At 44.6% G+C, this 17,975-nt stretch overlaps 1 protein-coding gene across 5 annotated transcripts in view; it reads right to left on the bottom strand.

Moving 5' to 3' along the window:
* Positions 1-11,929: 11,929 nt before the first annotated feature.
* Positions 11,930-17,975, bottom strand: part of BLNK (B cell linker) — a 100,485-nt gene continuing 94,439 nt past the window's right edge. For all 5 annotated transcript variants that reach the window (XM_029059720.2, XM_029059719.2, XM_029059724.2 and 2 more), the window contains 3 exons: positions 17,328-17,411; positions 14,531-14,686; positions 11,930-12,490 (listed from right to left, as the gene is read on the bottom strand). In XM_029059720.2, coding sequence (XP_028915553.1) covers positions 12,371-12,490; positions 14,531-14,686; positions 17,328-17,411 — 360 coding nt within the window. In that variant the 3' untranslated portion in view covers positions 11,930-12,370. The remainder of the gene's footprint in view (positions 12,491-14,530; positions 14,687-17,327; positions 17,412-17,975) is intronic.

Consider the following 17,975-nt stretch of genomic DNA (forward strand, 5'->3'; position numbering starts at 1 on the left):
TATCTATAGGATAGGGTGCTTCATGTTTTCCATTAAAATCTCATTTTCTTTTCCTTTCCCCCAAATAACTAAATAACTCAGTTCTAAGTTAATATACATATTCTCATCCAAAGCTTTAAAAATGGAAAGAGCACGGGCCCTAGAATCAGGGCTCATGAGTTCGAATCCCAGCTCTGCCACTTGTCGGCTGTGTGACTGTGGGCAAGTCACAACTTCTCTGTGCCTCAGTTCCCTCATCTGTAAAATGGGGATTAAGACTGTGAGCCCCACGTGGGACAACCTGATTCCCCTATGTCTACCCCAGCGCTTAGAACAGTGCTCGGCACATAGTAAGCGCTTAACAAATACCAACATTATTATTATTATTAATATACATATTCTCATCCAAAGCTTTAAAAATGATTTCCTAAGGAAAATCGCATGATGTGACTTGTCAGAAATGCCAAAATATACACCCACTGTGTTCTAATGTAATTTTATGGGTAAAAGTGGTTTGGGTTAGTCTGGTATGAGTTCTTAATATCTTCAGTGGGCTCTGAATGTTTACAAATGTCTTGTAATACTTACCTGATGGTTTAATTAAATACCAAATTGATACCAAGCATTTGGGACTGATTTATCAGATCAGTCTTAACATTTGTTAAATCCTTTCATCCTTAATTTTTACAAATTTGGTTTTCATTACTCAGCCCAGTTGCTCCTGCACAGTCTCCGCAGTACTTTTAAATGAAAGAAATCAGGTAGGTTAACATTCATTTCCTTGAAGTGATGAAAAAGCGTGTTTAGATTAAGGCAGATAGGCTCCTTCTGCAGGGTCCAGATAAGCTGTTTTGTCTCCCTGTGGGAAGTGTGCCCGGAAGCCAGGGAAAAGCAATTGGAGAAAAACTCTAATACAATCCCTTTTGTTTCTAATGCAGTCCCAGGCTGGGTGACAGAACAATAGCACCTTCACTAGTTGTATGGTGTTGAACCAACTTAATTCCAACCCTCATCGCTTCCGCGGTTCCCATCTTTCACATCCCACCAGTTCCCTGATTCCTTCCAGGCCGTGGCTTGGAGGTCCTTCCTTAGTGGTGGGAGTGAGCGGAGAGCGTCTCGCCAGTGCTTCTGCTGCTTTTTCCAGCACTTCCTACCAAACTCTTCATCCTCCTAGTTCCTCTGGTAACGGCTCCCAGCAGTTCTCGTTCCATTCCTCCTCCTCCATGCTCCTCTGCTCCCGCTTCCCCGAGTCACGAAGTCATAGAATAAAATAAAGCCCTGCAAAACAGAAAAAACCCCAACAACTCTAAATCTCTTCCTAGGGTCAGAAATTGCATCTGACTTGACTTTGGTAGAAGGCTGGAGTGGCCAGAGGAAGAGTGGTCCTTATCAGACAGCCATTTTGAAGGCCTAAAACTTTAAAATGTTTTGCCACGCTTCATTGCTGAAGTAGATTTTCCATGTTTCTCTGTGGGTGCCTGCTAGCCAACCCAAACCTCAAAGGCTTCTCCCGAGGAGAAATTAAATGACCGATTCCAAAACCCCCTCCCTTGAACAAATCTAAAGAGCTGCAGCCTATTGGGTCAGCAGGGTGACCCAGTGGCCTGGTTCCCTTTCCTCCCCTGCGTCCACAAAAGTCTTTGTTTACATTTCTTGAAGTTGGGGCAGGCAGGACGGGAAGATTTGAGAAAGGGAATGCAAGAGAGTAGCGAGGACTGTGTGTTTTTCCTGTTGTTTGTGTGTCCACTTTGATTATTTTAGATTGTAAACTCTGCAGTCAGAGACCCTGGATGTTTACAGCTGTACAGTTCTCAGCACAGTGCCAAGTACTTATGGGCATTTAATAAATACTTTTGATGATGATGATGTCTCTGTTGTCATGTCTTACCTCTGTGACAGAAAAATTGAGAGAGATTTTACTGATGTGTTGATATTATACAACTTAATGACCAGGCCTAGGCAATTCTGTGGTTTTGGGGGAACTGTGGAAATTGGCAGGCTTGGGGCACTTGAGGAGATAAGGTCTTGAAAGTACTAATGGCGAGGAACAGGGATTGGATGTTGGGGAATATTTGGGAGCCAGAAAAAAATGAGATGAACTGAAAAAAAAAGGAGGGATGTGAATGGTGTCCTTTTTGGGTATTGGGTTGCATATTTCCTCTGGGAAGGTGGGAAATGGGGTATCTTTAATAGGTAATAGTATCTTGTGTTCAAATAGTTTTCAATTAAACCTAGAGTCAGGTGGCTTGGTGGAGGATAAAAGGTAGCTAGGAGAGCATTACCTGACAGCGTATGGGGCAAGTAGACTGAAGGAGATGAGTAGACTGGTGAAAATTTTGCCTCCTGAGGGGACTTGATTGCATTTAAGCGCTTAGCATGCATCAGGCACTGTTCGAAGCACTGGGGTAGAGTCAAACTAATCAGGTTGGACACAGTCCATGTACCACATGGGGCCCACGCTCGTAATCCCCATTTTACAGATGAGGTAACTGAGGCCCAGAGTAGTGTAGTGACTTGCCCAAGGTCACACAACAGACAAGTGAAAAGCAGACCTCAGTATTATTTTAAAGAATCATTTTTCCATTGAAAGTATTTTAGATGTATCCTTCATTTACGGAGAAGCAGTGTGGCTTAGTGGAAAGAGCACGGGCTTGGAAGTCAGAGGTCGTGGGTTCTAATCCCGTCTCCGCCACTTGTCTGCTGTGTACCCTTGGGCAAGTTACTTAACTTCTCTGTGCCTCACCTCATCTGTAAAAATGGGGATTAAAAAATGTGAGTCCCACGTGGGACAATATGATTACCCTGTATCTACCCCAGCACTTAGAACAGTGCTCTGCACATAGTAAGCACTTAACAAATACTATAATAGTAATTATTATTATTTAAAGTAGGTATTGGTGGTCTCTTACCATTAACAAACGTAAACTGGTGTAGTGTCTTTTCCTAGTTGTTTTTTCTCCTCTCTGCATTTCCAGTAGAGCTGGGTAAAAGTCCTTCATCACATCAGAGTGGATTTATCTAGTTCTTTGAAATGTTCTCTTTCACATTACGTTGTTTTAGCTGGTTGTGGGCAGGGAAAGTGTGTGCTAATTCTGTTGTAATATCCCAAGCACTTAATACAGTGCTCTGCACAGAATAAGCGCTCAGTAAATACGATTGTAGCTAAGGAGTCAAGTTTTTTAAACTTTTCACATTTAAGAAGTTTGAAATTATTAACAGGTATAATTCCAGTTTTTACAGTTTTTCCATTGCTTTGAGAATCTGGAGAAAATTGTTTAGAGAACCTCTCACTTCCATTACTTCTCTTTGTTTACAAAATACACCCCAAAATTCAAAATACAGGTGCTAAAAGGGAAGAAGCATGACCTAGTGGAAAGAGCATGAGCCGGGGAGTCAGAGGACCTGGGTTTTAATCCTGATTCCACCACTTGTTTACTGTGTTACCTTGGGTAAGTCACTTAACTTGTCTGTTTCTCAGTTCCCTCATCTGCACAATGGCTATTCGATACCTGTTCTCCATGCTGCTTACATCATGAGCCCCATGGGACACGATTATCTTGTATCTACCCCACCGCTTAATACACACAGTGCTTAACAAATGTCACAATTATAAAAGATTTTGTTCAACAAGATGAAGTACAATAATAGCCCCAATCCAATTTCTATTCATGTCCTGTAATAGAATTATGATTTTATTAGCCCCTTCCCTAGTCTTGGGGTTCTGAGGTCATTAACACCCCCCTGCCCATTAAACGCTAATATGAATTCCCTTGCCGCTCATTGGTTTAGGGGACTTTTGCTCACTTGGATTATCACATCCCTGGGTGGGGAGTCCAGAAATATCAATGGACGCATCCTGTTCATGCATTCAATGCTCTGCACATAGTAAGTGCTCAATAAATACTATTGAATGAATGAATGCATGATTCATTCAATAGTATTTATTGAGCACTTACTATGTGCAGAGCACTGTACTAAGTGCTTGGAATGTACAATTTGGCAACAGAGATAATCCCTGCCCATTGACGTAGGTAAAAATAAATAGAATGATAATTGTGGTATTTGTTTAGAGCGTACTATGGGTCAAGCAGTATAGTAAACGCTGGGGTAGCTACAAGATAATCGAGCATGACCCAGCCCCTGTTCCACATAGGGCTCACAGAATTAACCTCCATTTTACAGGTGAGGTAACTGAAGCCCAGAGAAGTGAAGTGACTTGCCCAAGGTCACACAGCAGAAAAGAGGCGGAGCTGGGGTTAGAACCCAAGTCTATCTGACTCCCAAGCCTGTGCTCTAACCTCTGGGCCATGCTATTTCTCTTCTGCTAATGCTTCTCTGGCCTTAGAGAAAATGCCGGTGTTTCGTAGCTTATTCCCAGGATATCGGTATGAGTAAATTTTCTGAACAGGATGGTGATGGTGGGTTGCATTAGGTTATTTTCACTATAAGCAGGAGCTGACGTTGGGACTCAGTAGGAAGAGAAGCTGGACACGGAAGGATCTAGTGTGTAAGATGCTTGGCTAATGTAGGTCACCTGTAGAAATAGCTGTGGATTTATCTACTCCTTTTTATCAGAGCTGCTTGCTCCTTTCCATCCCTAGTGTGGATAACGAAGACCTTATAATTGGTTGTATAATAATGATGATATTTGTTAAATGCTTACTATGTGCCAAGCACTGTGCTAAGCGGTGGGGTAATAAGGTTGTCCCCGCCTGGGGCTCACAGGCTTCATCCCCGTTTTACAGATGAGCTAACTGAGGCACAGAGAAGTGACTTGCCCAAAGTCACACAGCTGACAAGTGGCAGAGGTGGGATTAGAACCCACGACCTCTGACTCCAAAGCCCGTGCTCTTTCCACTGAGCCACATGTCTGAACTGGTGTCACATATTGCAAACCACCCTTATAGATAGGATTTAGAAATGGGGGGTTGGGTTAAATACTATTCCCCCCCTCACTCCTGGGGTCTGAATACTCCCAATGCAAAGATAATTAATTTTAGATAGGGTGCTGGGAGTCCTCAAGGGTTATAGAGATTTCAGACATCCCCAGGATGAAGCTGGAGTTATCACCTTCGTTCTGGACAGCTCCAGGGCAATGCAAACCTTTGCTTTAAAGGGTCCATGGAGAAAGCTTGTGTGCTGAGGCTCTCTGGGGGGCTTCCAGTTATCTTGGAATTGGGCAGAACCAAGGAGCTCCCAGGGCCAGACAGAGAACCACCTGACAGAGAACCTCAAAAACTTCTCACTCTAGGCTTCAAGGCTCTCCATCACCTTGCCCCCTCCTACCTCTCCTCCCTTCTCTCTTTCCACCGCCCACCCCGCACACTCCGCTCCTCTGCCGCCCACCTCCTCACCGTCCCCCGTTCTCGCCTATCCCGCCTTGGACCCCCGGGCCACGTCCTCCCGCGGTCCTGGAATGCCCTCCCTCACCTCCGCCAAACTCATTCTCTTCCCCTCTTCAAAACCCTACTTAAAGCTCACCTCCTCCAAGAGGCCTTCCCAGACTGAGCTCCCCTTTTCCCTCCGCTCCCTCTGCTCCCCCTCTACTCCCCCTTCACCTCTCCTCAGCTAAGCCCTCTTTTCCCTCCTTTCCCTCTGCTCCTCCCCATCTCCCTTCTCCTCCGCACTGTACTCGTCCACTCAACTGTATATATTTTCATTACCCTATTTATTTTGTTAATGAGATGTACATCGCCTTGATTCTCTTTATTTGCTATTGTTTTAATGATATGTTCATCCCCTTGATTCTATTTATTACTATTGTTCTTGTCTGTCTGTCTCCCTCGATTACACTGTAAGCCCATCAAAGGGCAGGGACTGTCTCTATCAGTTACCGATTTGTACATTCCAAGCGCTTTGTACAGTGCTCTGCACATAGTAAGCGTTCAATAAATACTGTTGAGAGAATGAATGAATGAATGAATGAATGAATGAATGAATGAATGAATGAATGAACCATCTAAGATTCTGTGGACTGCCCAGTGTGTCTACCAACTTGGTTACAGTGTACTCTCCCAACTGCTTAGTACAGTGTTTTGTTTTAAAATGGTATTTGTTAAGCGCTGGGGATATGTACAAGTTAAACAGGGTGGACACAGTCCCCGTACCACATGGGGCTCACATTCTAAGTAGGAAGCAGCGTGGCTCACTGGAAAGAGCACGGGCTTTGGAGTCAGAGGTCATGGGTTCGAACCCCGGCTCTGCCACTTGCCAGCTGTGTGACTTTGGGCAAGTCACTTAACTTCTCGGTGCCTCAGTTCCCTCATCTGTAAAATAGGGATTAAGACTGTGAGCCCCACGTGGGACAACCTGATTCTCCTGTGTCTACCCCAGCGCTTAGAACAGTGCTTGGCACATAGTAAGCGCTTAACAAATACCAACATTATTATGAGAAGCAGCGTGGCTCAGTGGAAAGAGCATGGGCTTTGGAGTCAGGGCTCATGAGTTCAAATCCCAGCTCTGCCACTTGTCGGCTGTGTGACTGTGGGCAAGTCACTTAACTTCTCTGTGCCTCAGTTCCCTCATCTGTAAAATGGGGATTAAGACTGTGAGCCCCACGTGGGACAACCTGATTCCCCTATGTCTACCCCAGCGCTTAGAACAGTGCTCGGCACATAGTAAGCGCTTAACAAATACCAACATTATGGAGAAGCAGCGTGGCTCAGTGGAAAGAGCACGGGCTTTGGAGTCAGGGCTCATGAGTTCGAATCCCAGCTCTGCCACTTGTCGGCTGTGTGACTGTAGGCAAGTCACTTAACTTCTCTGTGCCTCAGTTCCCTCATCTGTAAAATGGGGATTAAGACTGTGAGCCCCACGTGGGACAACCTGATTCCCCTATGTCTACCCCAGCGCTTAGAACAGTGCTTGGCACATAGTAAGCGCTTAACAAATACCAACATTATTATTATTATTAACAGGTATTTAATCCCCATTTTATAGTTGAGGGAACTTGAAGCACAGATGTCAGCTGTGTGACTGTGGGCAAGTCACTTCACTTCTCTGTGTCTGTTACCTCCATCTGTCAAATGGGGATTAAGACTGTGAGCCTCACGGGGTACAACCTGATTACCCTGTATCTACCCCAGCGCTTAGAACAGTGCTCTGCACATAGTAAGCGCTTAAATACCAACATTATTATAAGTGATTTGCCCAAAGTCATCAGCAAGCAGTTGGCGGAGCCAGGATTAGAACCGGGTTCCTTTTGACTCCCAGTCCCGTGCCCTTTCCCCTAGGCCATGCTGTTCTGCTCACAGTAAGCACTCAGTGTATATGATTGATTGATTGATTGATTGACTAGGAAATCCCCAAGATGGCTGGGCCCGGGGGACCTGGATCTGCCTTCCAGTGTAAAAGAAGACTATGGGAATCCTGAGGGTGTCTCCTCTACAATGGGAGTCTGATGAAAAAATATGAGAGCTGTGGAATGTGGGGTGTTAGTCATGAATATAAATGAGACATCTGTTCAGCAAAGTTTTATTTCTTCTCATTAAGTAACAGCATTTAGGTGGAGTTCCTTGGCTCTCTGCATCATGGGTAACGTTTACACTCCAAAAGGCCTTGCAGGGGACTGTGGGATTGCATTATCTATAAATTGGCAAATAAATACAAGCACGTGAGATTGATCTTGCATTAGTTTTAGGAGGTAGGATAACCGATAGCTGCGTAAATTCCAGGGATATGCTATTCATTCATTCATTCATTCATTCATTCATTCAATAGTATTTATTGAGCGCTTACTATGTGCAGATTACTGTACTAAGCGCTTGGAATGTACAATTCGGCAACAGATAGAGACAATCCCTGCCCATTGACAGGGATTAGTCGGGGGAGACAGACAAAAACAATAGCAATAAATAGAATCAAGGGGATGTACATCTCATTAACAAAATAAATAGGGTAATAAAAATATATACAAATGAGTGGACGAGCACAGTGCTGAGGGGAGGGGAAGGGAGAGGGGGAGGAGCAGAGGGAAGGGGGGAAAGGGGACTTAGCTGAGGGGAGGTGACGGGGGTAGAGGGAGCGGAGGGAAAAGGGGAGCTCAGTCTGGGAAGGCCTCTTGGAGGAAATGAGCTCTCAGTAGGGCTTTGAAGAGGGGAAGAGAGTTTGGCGGAGGTGAGAAGGGAGGGCATTCCAGGACAGCGGCAGGACGTGGGCCAGGGGTCGATGGCGGGATAGGCGAGAACGGGATGGTGAGGAGGTGGGCGGCAGAGGAGCGGAGCGTGCGGGGTGGGCAGTGGAAAGAAGGAAGGAGAGGTAGGAAGGGGCAAGGTGATGGAGAGTCTTGAAGCCTAGAGTGAGAAGTTTTTCTTTCTTGCGGAGGTTGATAGGCAACCACTGGAGATTTTTAAGAAGGGGAGTGACAGGACGTTTCTGCAGAACGTTTCTGCAGGAAGATGAACCGGGCTGCGGAATGAAGAATAGACTGGAGCGGGGAGAGAGAGGAGGAGGTCAGAGAGAAGGCTGACACAATAATCCAGCCAGGATATTATGAGAGCCTGTACCAGTAAAATAGCCATTTGCGTGGAGAGGAGAGGGCGGATCTTGGCGATATTATAAAGGTGAGACCGGCAGGTCTCGGTGATGGATTGGATGTGTGAGATGAACGAGAGAGACGAGTCAAGGATGACACCGAGGTCGTGGGCTTGAGAGACGGGAAGGGTGGTCGTACCATCCACAGTGATAGGGAAGTCAGGAAGAGGACAGGGCTTGGGAGGGAAGATGAGGAGCTAAGTTTTGGACATGTTGAGTTTTAGGTGGCGGGTGGACATCCAGGTAGAGATGTCCTGGAGGCGGGAGGAGATACGAGCCTGCAGGGAGGGGGAGAGGACGGGGCAGAGATGTGTAGATTTGAGTGTCATCTGCATAGAGATGGTAGTTGAAGCTGTGAGAGCGAATGAGTTCACTGAGGGAGTGTCGATGGAGAACAGAAGAGGGCCGAGAACTGACCCTTGAGAAACTCCTGCATTTAGAGGATGGGAGGGGGAGGAGTAGCCTGCGAAGGAGACCGAGAATGAACGGCCAGAAAGATAAGAGGAGAACCGGGAGAGGACGGAGACCGTGAAGCCAAGGTGAGATAAGGTGTGGAGGAGAAGGGGATGGTCGACAGTGTCAAAGGCAACTGAGAGGTCAAGGAGAATTAGGATAGAGTAGGAGCCATTGGATTTGGCAAGAAGGAGGTGACCTATGCTACCAAGCAAAGAAGCAGGGAAAAAGTTTCCCAGACCGAAATTTGCTTCCATGATGCTATGTAAACAATCTGGGCCTCAAGGAAGGTCAAATTGATGGCAGAGGCATAGTGGGGGTAAAGATCTGTGCCACCATCAGATCCGAATATGTTCAGAACCCACAGAAGAGAATCTGGAATGATAAATTTCAGGAATTGTGGGGACATTCATTTTCCCTGCCCCATTGACTGCCATGCTAAATTGGTGACTCATTTGGGAGAGGTGAAGGTGCCAACATTTTTCCGGTCTCCAAGGTTACCTAAAACTGTCACTAATTGAATAATACAGATTTTCTCCAAAGGGTTTCACCACAGATGGGCATTTTCTTACAACAATCCCCCTGAATGAATTTCCCTGCAGTCGTAAATACTTTGAAAGTCTCAGAAGAAATAATTAGAGATTCTTGGCCAAAATCAGGGCTTGGGGTTGGGTGAAAGTATGTGACCTTGTTGATTTGGAGAATGTGCTTTGTAGGCTAAACATTTTGGCCCTTATCTCTTCGGATCATTTTTATCCCTTGGCTATTGTAGTTGAAAATCCCATACTGCTTTCCCTTTAACTCCCTTTAACATGAGGAGTCTAGTTCTTGTCTAGACAAGCATGATCTAGTTGAAAGAACACGGGCCTGGGGGTCAGAGGACCTGGCTTCTCATCCCGGCTCCACCACTCATCTGCTGTGTGACCTTGGGCAAGTCACTTCTCAGTGCCTCAGTTACCTCATCTGTAAAATGAGGATTAAGACCGTGAGCTCCAGGTGATTGAGGAACTATATCCAACCTGATTTTGTATCTACCCAAAGCTTAGTACAGTGTCAGGCACATAGTAAGCGCTTAGCAACTACCATTGAAAAAAGTCACTGGAGGAAAGTGAAATCTCCAATTTGGAATGTGGATCACAACTCAGTTCTTCAAAGTCAGGTAAATTCAATGGATCAGGGTGCTAACTGGGCACTGATAGATTTTAAATGGTTTAAGGCACAAAAGCAAGAAAACAGTGAACAGTGAGGGTTTGCTAAGCTCTACTCTTCTCCACTGCACATCCCAGAGGGAATGAAGGCTATGTCTTTTTCAGCACAATGAGAAGAGCCCTTTCCTTCATTCCTCCTCCCAGATTTTGGATTCATACCTCATTCAAGGAGAGATTTTGTCTTCTCAAGTTGTAGCTCCCAGGCAGGCAGTCTCTGGCCACTGCTTGACAGATCTGTCAGCCAAAATGGTTGGAGATGGAGCAGCAGTGACTTTTTCCTTTATCGTGGTGATGGAATCTCCCAGAGATTTTGGGAATGATGAATGAGCCTCAGTACTAAAACTTCAGGATTGACTATCTGTACAAAGGAATTGAATTAACCCCTCAACCACGCCCTGCCTCTGACCTGGAATGCTCTCCCCACCTTCAAAGCCTAATTGAAGGCACATCTCCTCCCAGAGACCTTCCCTAAGACCCCCTTTTCTCTTCTCCCATTCCCTTTTGCATCACCCTGACTTGCTCCCTTTGTTCTTCCCCACTTCCAGTCCCACAGCACTTATATGCGTATCTGTAAGTTATTTATTTTAATGTCTTCCCCCGTCTAGACTGTAAGCTCATAGTGGGCAGGGAATGTGTCTATTGTTGTACTCTCCCAAACACTTTATACAGTGCTCTGCACACAGTAAGCACTCAAATATGAATGAATGAGTAGATAAAGTGCTACTGGTTTGCACAGAGCCTTTCTCTCATCCTTGTCAGTGGTGTTTCTGCTTGGGCAGCTACTATAGTACAGTGTTCTGCAAGTAGAAGGTATTGAGAAATTACTATTGATTAGCTGGCTTCCATACCACAAGCAGAAATGGTAGTGGTTGGTTCCAGCTATTCCCAAAGAGTTGTGGATTGTCCTTAAACAGCACGGCATTGGAGAAAGAGCATGGACCTGGGAGTCAGAGGACTTGAGTTCTGATTCTGGCTCTGCCACTTGTCTGCTGTGCGACCATGGGCAAGTCGCTTAACTTCTCTTCATCGCAGTTTCCTCATTTGTTAAATGGGGATTCAATACCTATCCTCCTTCCCACTTAGAATCGGGGCTCCATGTGGCTGGTTATCGTTTATCTACCTTGTCACAGTACAGTGCTTGGTGCTGGTAAAGCTTTTAACAAATATGATTATGAGGATGATTATTATTATTTAGTCACACCGAGCTTCTTACAAGCTCCTTGGGACCCTGTGCACCACTTTGTTCATGATCTCCCACTTTTCTTGTCTGATGGTTTCTGCACCCTACATCATAATGCAATTGTGCCCACAACCTGGATTTTCCTTCCCAAGTGGGGAATGAATTTGACTCATTTTCACATCATAAATATTTAAGGTGCTGTTAAAAGTCATAGTGAAAGTCATATAAGTCCTTTCTAGAATTTAAATTGGTTAGAAATATACATTCACAACATCTTTCCTGCACACAAAACCATCTTTATGGTCTGGGTATCAGTTTGCAAATTTGTAATCTGCCTCTTCAGTGGAAAGAAATTGAGCCATCTCATTCCAGAGAATCGCTGAATCCTCTACATTTTCTCTAGGTTAGTCATGAGGATGAGACCCAAGACATTCTAAAACGTGGCTGGAGAGTAGTGTGTGTCTGCTATTTACAACTTAATGCATCATTTCACAGTATGCTGATCTTCGCTTGTGTATCAAAAAAGAAGCAAGATGCCATTGCCAGAGATTGAGAGTGAACACCCAGACACTGCAACTAAATTAGTGCTTAATGCTGTTTATTCCCTCGGACCATTGCAAAACCTTGATTTCCAGCATCCGTTTCAATCCTGGGCATTTTCTTTCATGTAAGAAGGATCGTGGGCAGGTCAGTTTTTAGTTTCCAGCTGAGCACTTGTTACTGTCTGTCCAGAATTTAGCCTAGAGAAGATTTTCTTTTATGAACATTCTTTAAAAAAAATACTCTTCTACATCGATTCCTCAGTATCAGTTGGAATAGTAAAACGACACCAAATTACAGTTCCTTGCCAGCTTTTAGAAGAAACAGATGACAGTTTATGGTGGCGACTCCTCATTTTCATAGGTGGTTCTTAGCCCAAAACATGGCAAGTGGGAACATTTGAAGTTCTGCTGCTGGAAAGTGGAAGGTGGGGATAAACATCAAAGCAACTACTCTTCTGTTTCGCTTCTTTCTGTCCTCAGGAAACCGTTATAGCATATTTCAGTCTGGTGGAGTCTTTTGTGTTGCTCTGACTGTCGATTAGAACAAGGGGTGTGTGTTGATGATTCTCTATGATTTCAGCCACACTGCTAAAGTGCTGGAGTAAGGAAACAGGGATTAATTAAATCATCTTCCCCCACCATGTACAACCTTCTCAGCCATCAAAGCCCATCTGAGTCCCACTTCCTCCATACAGTCCTCCCTGATTAATAATGGATGAGGCTGATATATACTTAGCCTCAGCACAAACGAATTTCTGTTTAGAGCCAACTCTAAGCAGGGAAGTACAGTTTTTGCATCTTTTCTATGTTCTGTAAAGTTGGCAAAAACCTGGCAGAGTGCTGTGCCCAGAAGTCATGAATTACTAACTTTTTTTCTGCTTTTCCTAATTTTACAGCTACTTGATTTGGGGCCCAGTTTTTCTCTTTTGCTAGAGAATAAATGTTCTCTGAGAGCAGATGGGAAGGGTGAATTCTGTCCCCTTTCCTCCAGGATTTCCACTCTGAGTTTACACCCACTCACCCCTCTAGACTGTAAGCTCACTGTGGGCAAGGAACTTGTCTACCAACTCTGTTATATTCTACTTTCCCAATTGCTTAGTACAGTGCCCTGCACATGGTAAGCGCTCAGTAAATACAATTGATTGAGAGGGAGGAAGAATTGAGGCCCTGTTTCTCTCGAGTCTGTGTTTGGGTCTCCCCTTCAGTGGGAATCCTCTGTTCAGGATTCATCAGGCTCATATCTCCTCGGGATTGAATAATGAACCCAACCTTCCTCCAGTCAGAAGGACTCTGCAAATGGAATATGTCAGAGAAAGTAGAGCAGAGTCCATTGTTAAAGCCATTCGAGGTCTGGGGGAATAAAACTACCTGAAACTATGTTTTAGCCCGAACCTTAACAGTATTGCAGAAGAGAATACTTGTTCCCTGACTACTGCAGACCACAAATATAATATCAACACTTCAGAAATGTTTTTGAGACTGAATGGGTTAGGGAATTCTGGTGGTAGGAACACCTATGGTTAAGGCTCAACTGCTGAAGAATAGAGAAATTAATTACAGTTTTTAAATTTTAAAATTTGGAAAATAATCATTATGTCTCTTTAAAACACATAATAATGGTTCAATTCTGTCACTTTCCTTTAAATTCAGTTTTTTTTTAGCTCAACTAAACTGAATCATTTACAGACCCAGACCCAACGCTTTGAACAGTGCTCTGCACATAGTAAGCGCTTAACAAATACCCACATTATTATCTAAATTGTGCATTATTCTCACTCCCCTCTCCTTCCTCCTCCCCAACTCTTAAACTTGCCTCTGAATGGCTGATTTGCTGATGTGCTAGAAGCATATACTGTCTAGCTCTCACTGGCCAACAAAGGGGAAATCTCCCTGTTGTTGCCAACTGACATACAGGGAAGCCATTAAAAAATAATGTTTTTTTCCTCCACTACTTATTCCTCTCTCTTCTCCTCACACCCACCATATCCCTAGTCACTATGCCCGCCATTAAATTTGTGTTTCAGTCTCACCCTCCCCACCACATCAGTTCTGTCTTAGTCTACTCTAATAGGGAGAGTGTGGGCAGGATTGGGTTAGGTATGGAAAGGAGCAGGGGAGAGAAATAAAGCAAAAATGGTGTAGTGGTTTATTTGGGTGACAGCTGGCAGCAACAGAGAGATTTCCGGTGTGATGACCAGCGACCGTTCAGCTGGCCCGATACTGTTACCACTGCTGTCTCCTCACCCTCCCCACTCTCTTACTGCTGAGCAGCTGATTTCTGAGACAAATCCTCCCCCTCCCCGCAACTCACATCCTCTCTCTGTTTTCTTCAAGCCCATTGGTAACCCTCAGTACCTTGCAATTTCCCCCTCCTACACTCAGAATCCACCAGCCAGATTTGGGTAAATACAAAAAGTGAAATGGATTTTGCCAATAGCTGAATGAGAACCTTGGGAAATAGTTTAAATTCTTCTTTTGCTAGTAAAAAGCCATAGGCATTTGGAGCGTGTGAGGTGGAGAATTCTGGATACTGGAGGGTTCAGGTATAGGGCATGCCTTTAAGGCTTTGCAGATAATTAAAAATGTTCTCTATTCTTAGGTTGAATAATGGAGACAAAAGAAAAAAAATTACTCACCTCTTCGCCATTTTTTTCTCTGCCCAGAGCGTACTGTTTAGTTGATTCAATAAATCGTACAGGGATATTATACACTCTCTTGTTATAAAATACAACTAAGGTATATGGTTGTTTCGAATTGTGACCAGAACTCTTCCTTATAAGAAACGATCCATCCTGTTTTAAGCAAAAAAAGATGGTTACAATTAATATTTTTGTTATATGCTGCCTGCAGTGAAGTATTTTCACTCAAGTGGGCCAGAGAACTAGAAGCACACCAAAAAAGAGGAATATATGAAGTCTGAAGGAAAGAGTGGGAGGAGAGTTGATAGGAGAGATGGAGAGAGAGATTTGAAGAGTTGAAAGGGGAAAGAAAATCAGAAAACAAAGGTGTTAAGGAAATGGAGGAACAGAGAAGGAGAGAGAAGTGGGAAAGAGGCTGAGGGATGAAGGAAAAGAAGGATGAGGAGGAGAGAGATGCAGGAAGTGGAGAGACTGAGAGAATGTGGGGAAGAGGAGAGAGGTTGAAGGGCTGGGAGATGCATGGAAGAGATTGGTGGTAAGAGGGAGAGAGAGTCAGAGAGTGAAGGAATCTCTCTAAGGGCCTCATCCTGAGACTTCAGGACAAATAATCTGCACAGAAAATTCCTCCCTGTCTCATGTCCATAACCATGATATTGTCCCTGATTCCTCTGTCTTTCAATCCACATATCCAGCCTGTCATCAAATCCTGTCAGTTCTGCCTTTGCATCACGTCCATCTCATCTGTCTCACTGGCAACACTTGGCCCACCTTCTCCCTCTGGTCTGGAGCTCCCTTCCCCTTCTGACAAGCTGGCTTCCATCCCCTTCACTCCACAGAAACCGCCCTCTCAAAGGTCACAAATAATCTCCTTTACGTCATATTTAACGGCCTCTACTTCATCCTAATCCTCCTCGACCTCTTAGCTGCCTTCTGCACCATCAACCATCCCCTTCTCCAATACTGTCCTCACCTGGTTCTCTTCCTATCTCTCTGGCTGCTCATTCTCAGTCTCTTTCGTGGGCTCCTCCTCGGCCTCCCAGCCCCTAACTGTGGGAACCCCTCAAATTTCAGTTCTGGTTCTCCTTCTATTCTCCATCTTCTCTCACTCCCTTGGAGAACTCATTCGCTCTCATGGCTTCTGCTACCATATCTAGGCACATGATTCCCAAATCTAAATCTCCAGCCTTGATCTCTCGCCTTCTCTACAGTCTTGCAATTCTTCCTGCTTTCAGAGCATCTCTACTTGGGTGTCTCTTTGACGCCTCAAACTTAACATATTCAAAACAGAACTCCTCATCTTCCCACCCAAACCCTCCTGATTTTCCTGTCATTGTAGACTGCACCACCAACCTTCCTGAGCCACAAGCCTTTAACTTTGGTGTTATCCTTGACTCATTGCTCTGTCACAACCCACATATTCAAACTGTCACTAAATCCTGTAAATTCAACTTTCACAGCATCTCTAGAATCTGCCCTTTCCACTCCACCCAAATTGCTATCATGCTAATCGAAGCACTTCTGGATCAATTTTCTTCAAAAACATTCAGTCCATGTTTCCCCACTCCTCAAGTGGTTGCCCATCTCTCTCCACCTCAGAAAGAAACTCCTCACCATACATTTAAAAACACTCAGTCACTTGCCCCCTCCTACCTTACATCGCTGCTCTCCCACTACAACCCAGCCCACGCACTTCACTCCTTTAATCCCAACCTATTCACTCTACGTCAGTCTCGTCTCTTTCACTGCTGACATCTCACCCTTGTCCTGCCGTTGGCCTCGTTCATATCCGACAGTTACTCTCCCCACCTTCAGAGCCTTAATGAAGGCACATCTCCTCCGAAAGGCCTTCCTTAACTAAGCCCTCACTTCCTCTTCTCCTACTCCCTTCAGGATTGCCCTTGGATTTACTTCCTTTTCTCACCCCTCCCTCAGCTCCACGGCACTTATGTACATAACCATAATTTATTTGTATTAAAGTCCATTATATTGTACTCTTCCGAGCATTTAGTACAGTGCTGTGCACACAACGATCTATAAATACTATTGATTGATTGACAGGTCACCACTTTCCCCATCTTCAAAGCCCCATTAAAAGCATATCTCCTCCAAATATCCTTCCCTGACTACCCTCTTATTTCTTCACCATATTCATCCTCCCCTCTGCACCGCCTAAGCTCTTGGATCTGTACCCCTGAAGCACTTTGATACTCTCCTCACCCCCAACCCTTCCTGTCCATATCTGCTGCCTCCCCTAGCTCTAATTTATTTTAACATCTATCTCCCCCTCTTGACTGTAAGCTTCTTGAGGGCAGAGATCGTTTTTTACCCACTTCAATGTATTGTGCTTTCCCAAAGGTTTAGTACGGTGTTCTGCACAAAGTCAGTCGTATTTATTGAATGCTTACTGTGTGCACAGCACTGTACTAAGCGCTTGGGAGAGGACAATATAACCATACAACAAACACCACTGATTGTTGTGCAGTACCATTTACACTCTCTTATCCCTGTCAGTCGTGTTTCTCATGAGGGCCAGAGATCAATGAGCAAGCAGGCGGTCAGGGAACCAGCACACGGCAAAGTTCACTGAAGCCCAGGGCGGCTGACGCTGTGCCGTAGGAGAGCCAAGGAAACAGAAAGAGGGAACGGGAGGTGCGATAAAGTCATTCTTAGACTATCGAGAGATGGGAGGGAAAAGTAGTATAGTTTTCCACAGTTGGGAGCGTATCAGTAATCATTTGTTAACAGGTTGAAATTAGTACAACAACTCAGCACATTTGGTAATTATTTTAAGTACCCTATTAGATCTGTATAAGGCAGCTTCTGCTGATTTTCGATCACAGGAACCAGCATACCAAGTTCTGCTATGAACCCCGGCTTCCTGTGAAATGGAGACTTGGGTTAAAGAAGCCAAGGCAAGTGATAGTCCTGAATTACAATGCTGTTCAAAAAATATGGGAGATATACTTTTGACCCAGCCTGGATAAGTTATGAAAAGCCTCTTTCCTACAAGATTTGAGAAGGAACCTGGGAAAAAGTCATCCTCTTCATCGACTTCTTCAGAAATGGGAAGTATACTCAGGTCTACCATGCCACATGTTTTCAGTTAGTGTTTGGTTAGAATGCTGTGTAGAAATCAGGGGATGTACATCTGAAAAGGCAAGCCTTTGGACACAGCATGCTGATGTGTGAAAAGAAACAGTTTGTATCTACGCATGTGTGTGGCATTGAAACCGGCGATTACTGACTACAGTGCAGGTTTTCCTGAGCGTGGGGTTTTGCAAAAATGCAAACCCCACAGTGTACGATGCATTCTGTGGGCTCCAGATGAGCTTCATTTTCTAACCTGAAAGGAGGGTGATTGGACAGTAGAAAACCAAAGGAGGAAACCTTCAGCAGGTTTTTTTTTTACCGTACACAGTGTTTGTTAAGCATTTACTATGTG

This window comes from Ornithorhynchus anatinus, chromosome 3, assembly GCF_004115215.2.
Source record: "Ornithorhynchus anatinus isolate Pmale09 chromosome 3, mOrnAna1.pri.v4, whole genome shotgun sequence".
Taxonomy (NCBI): Eukaryota; Metazoa; Chordata; class Mammalia; order Monotremata; family Ornithorhynchidae; genus Ornithorhynchus; species Ornithorhynchus anatinus.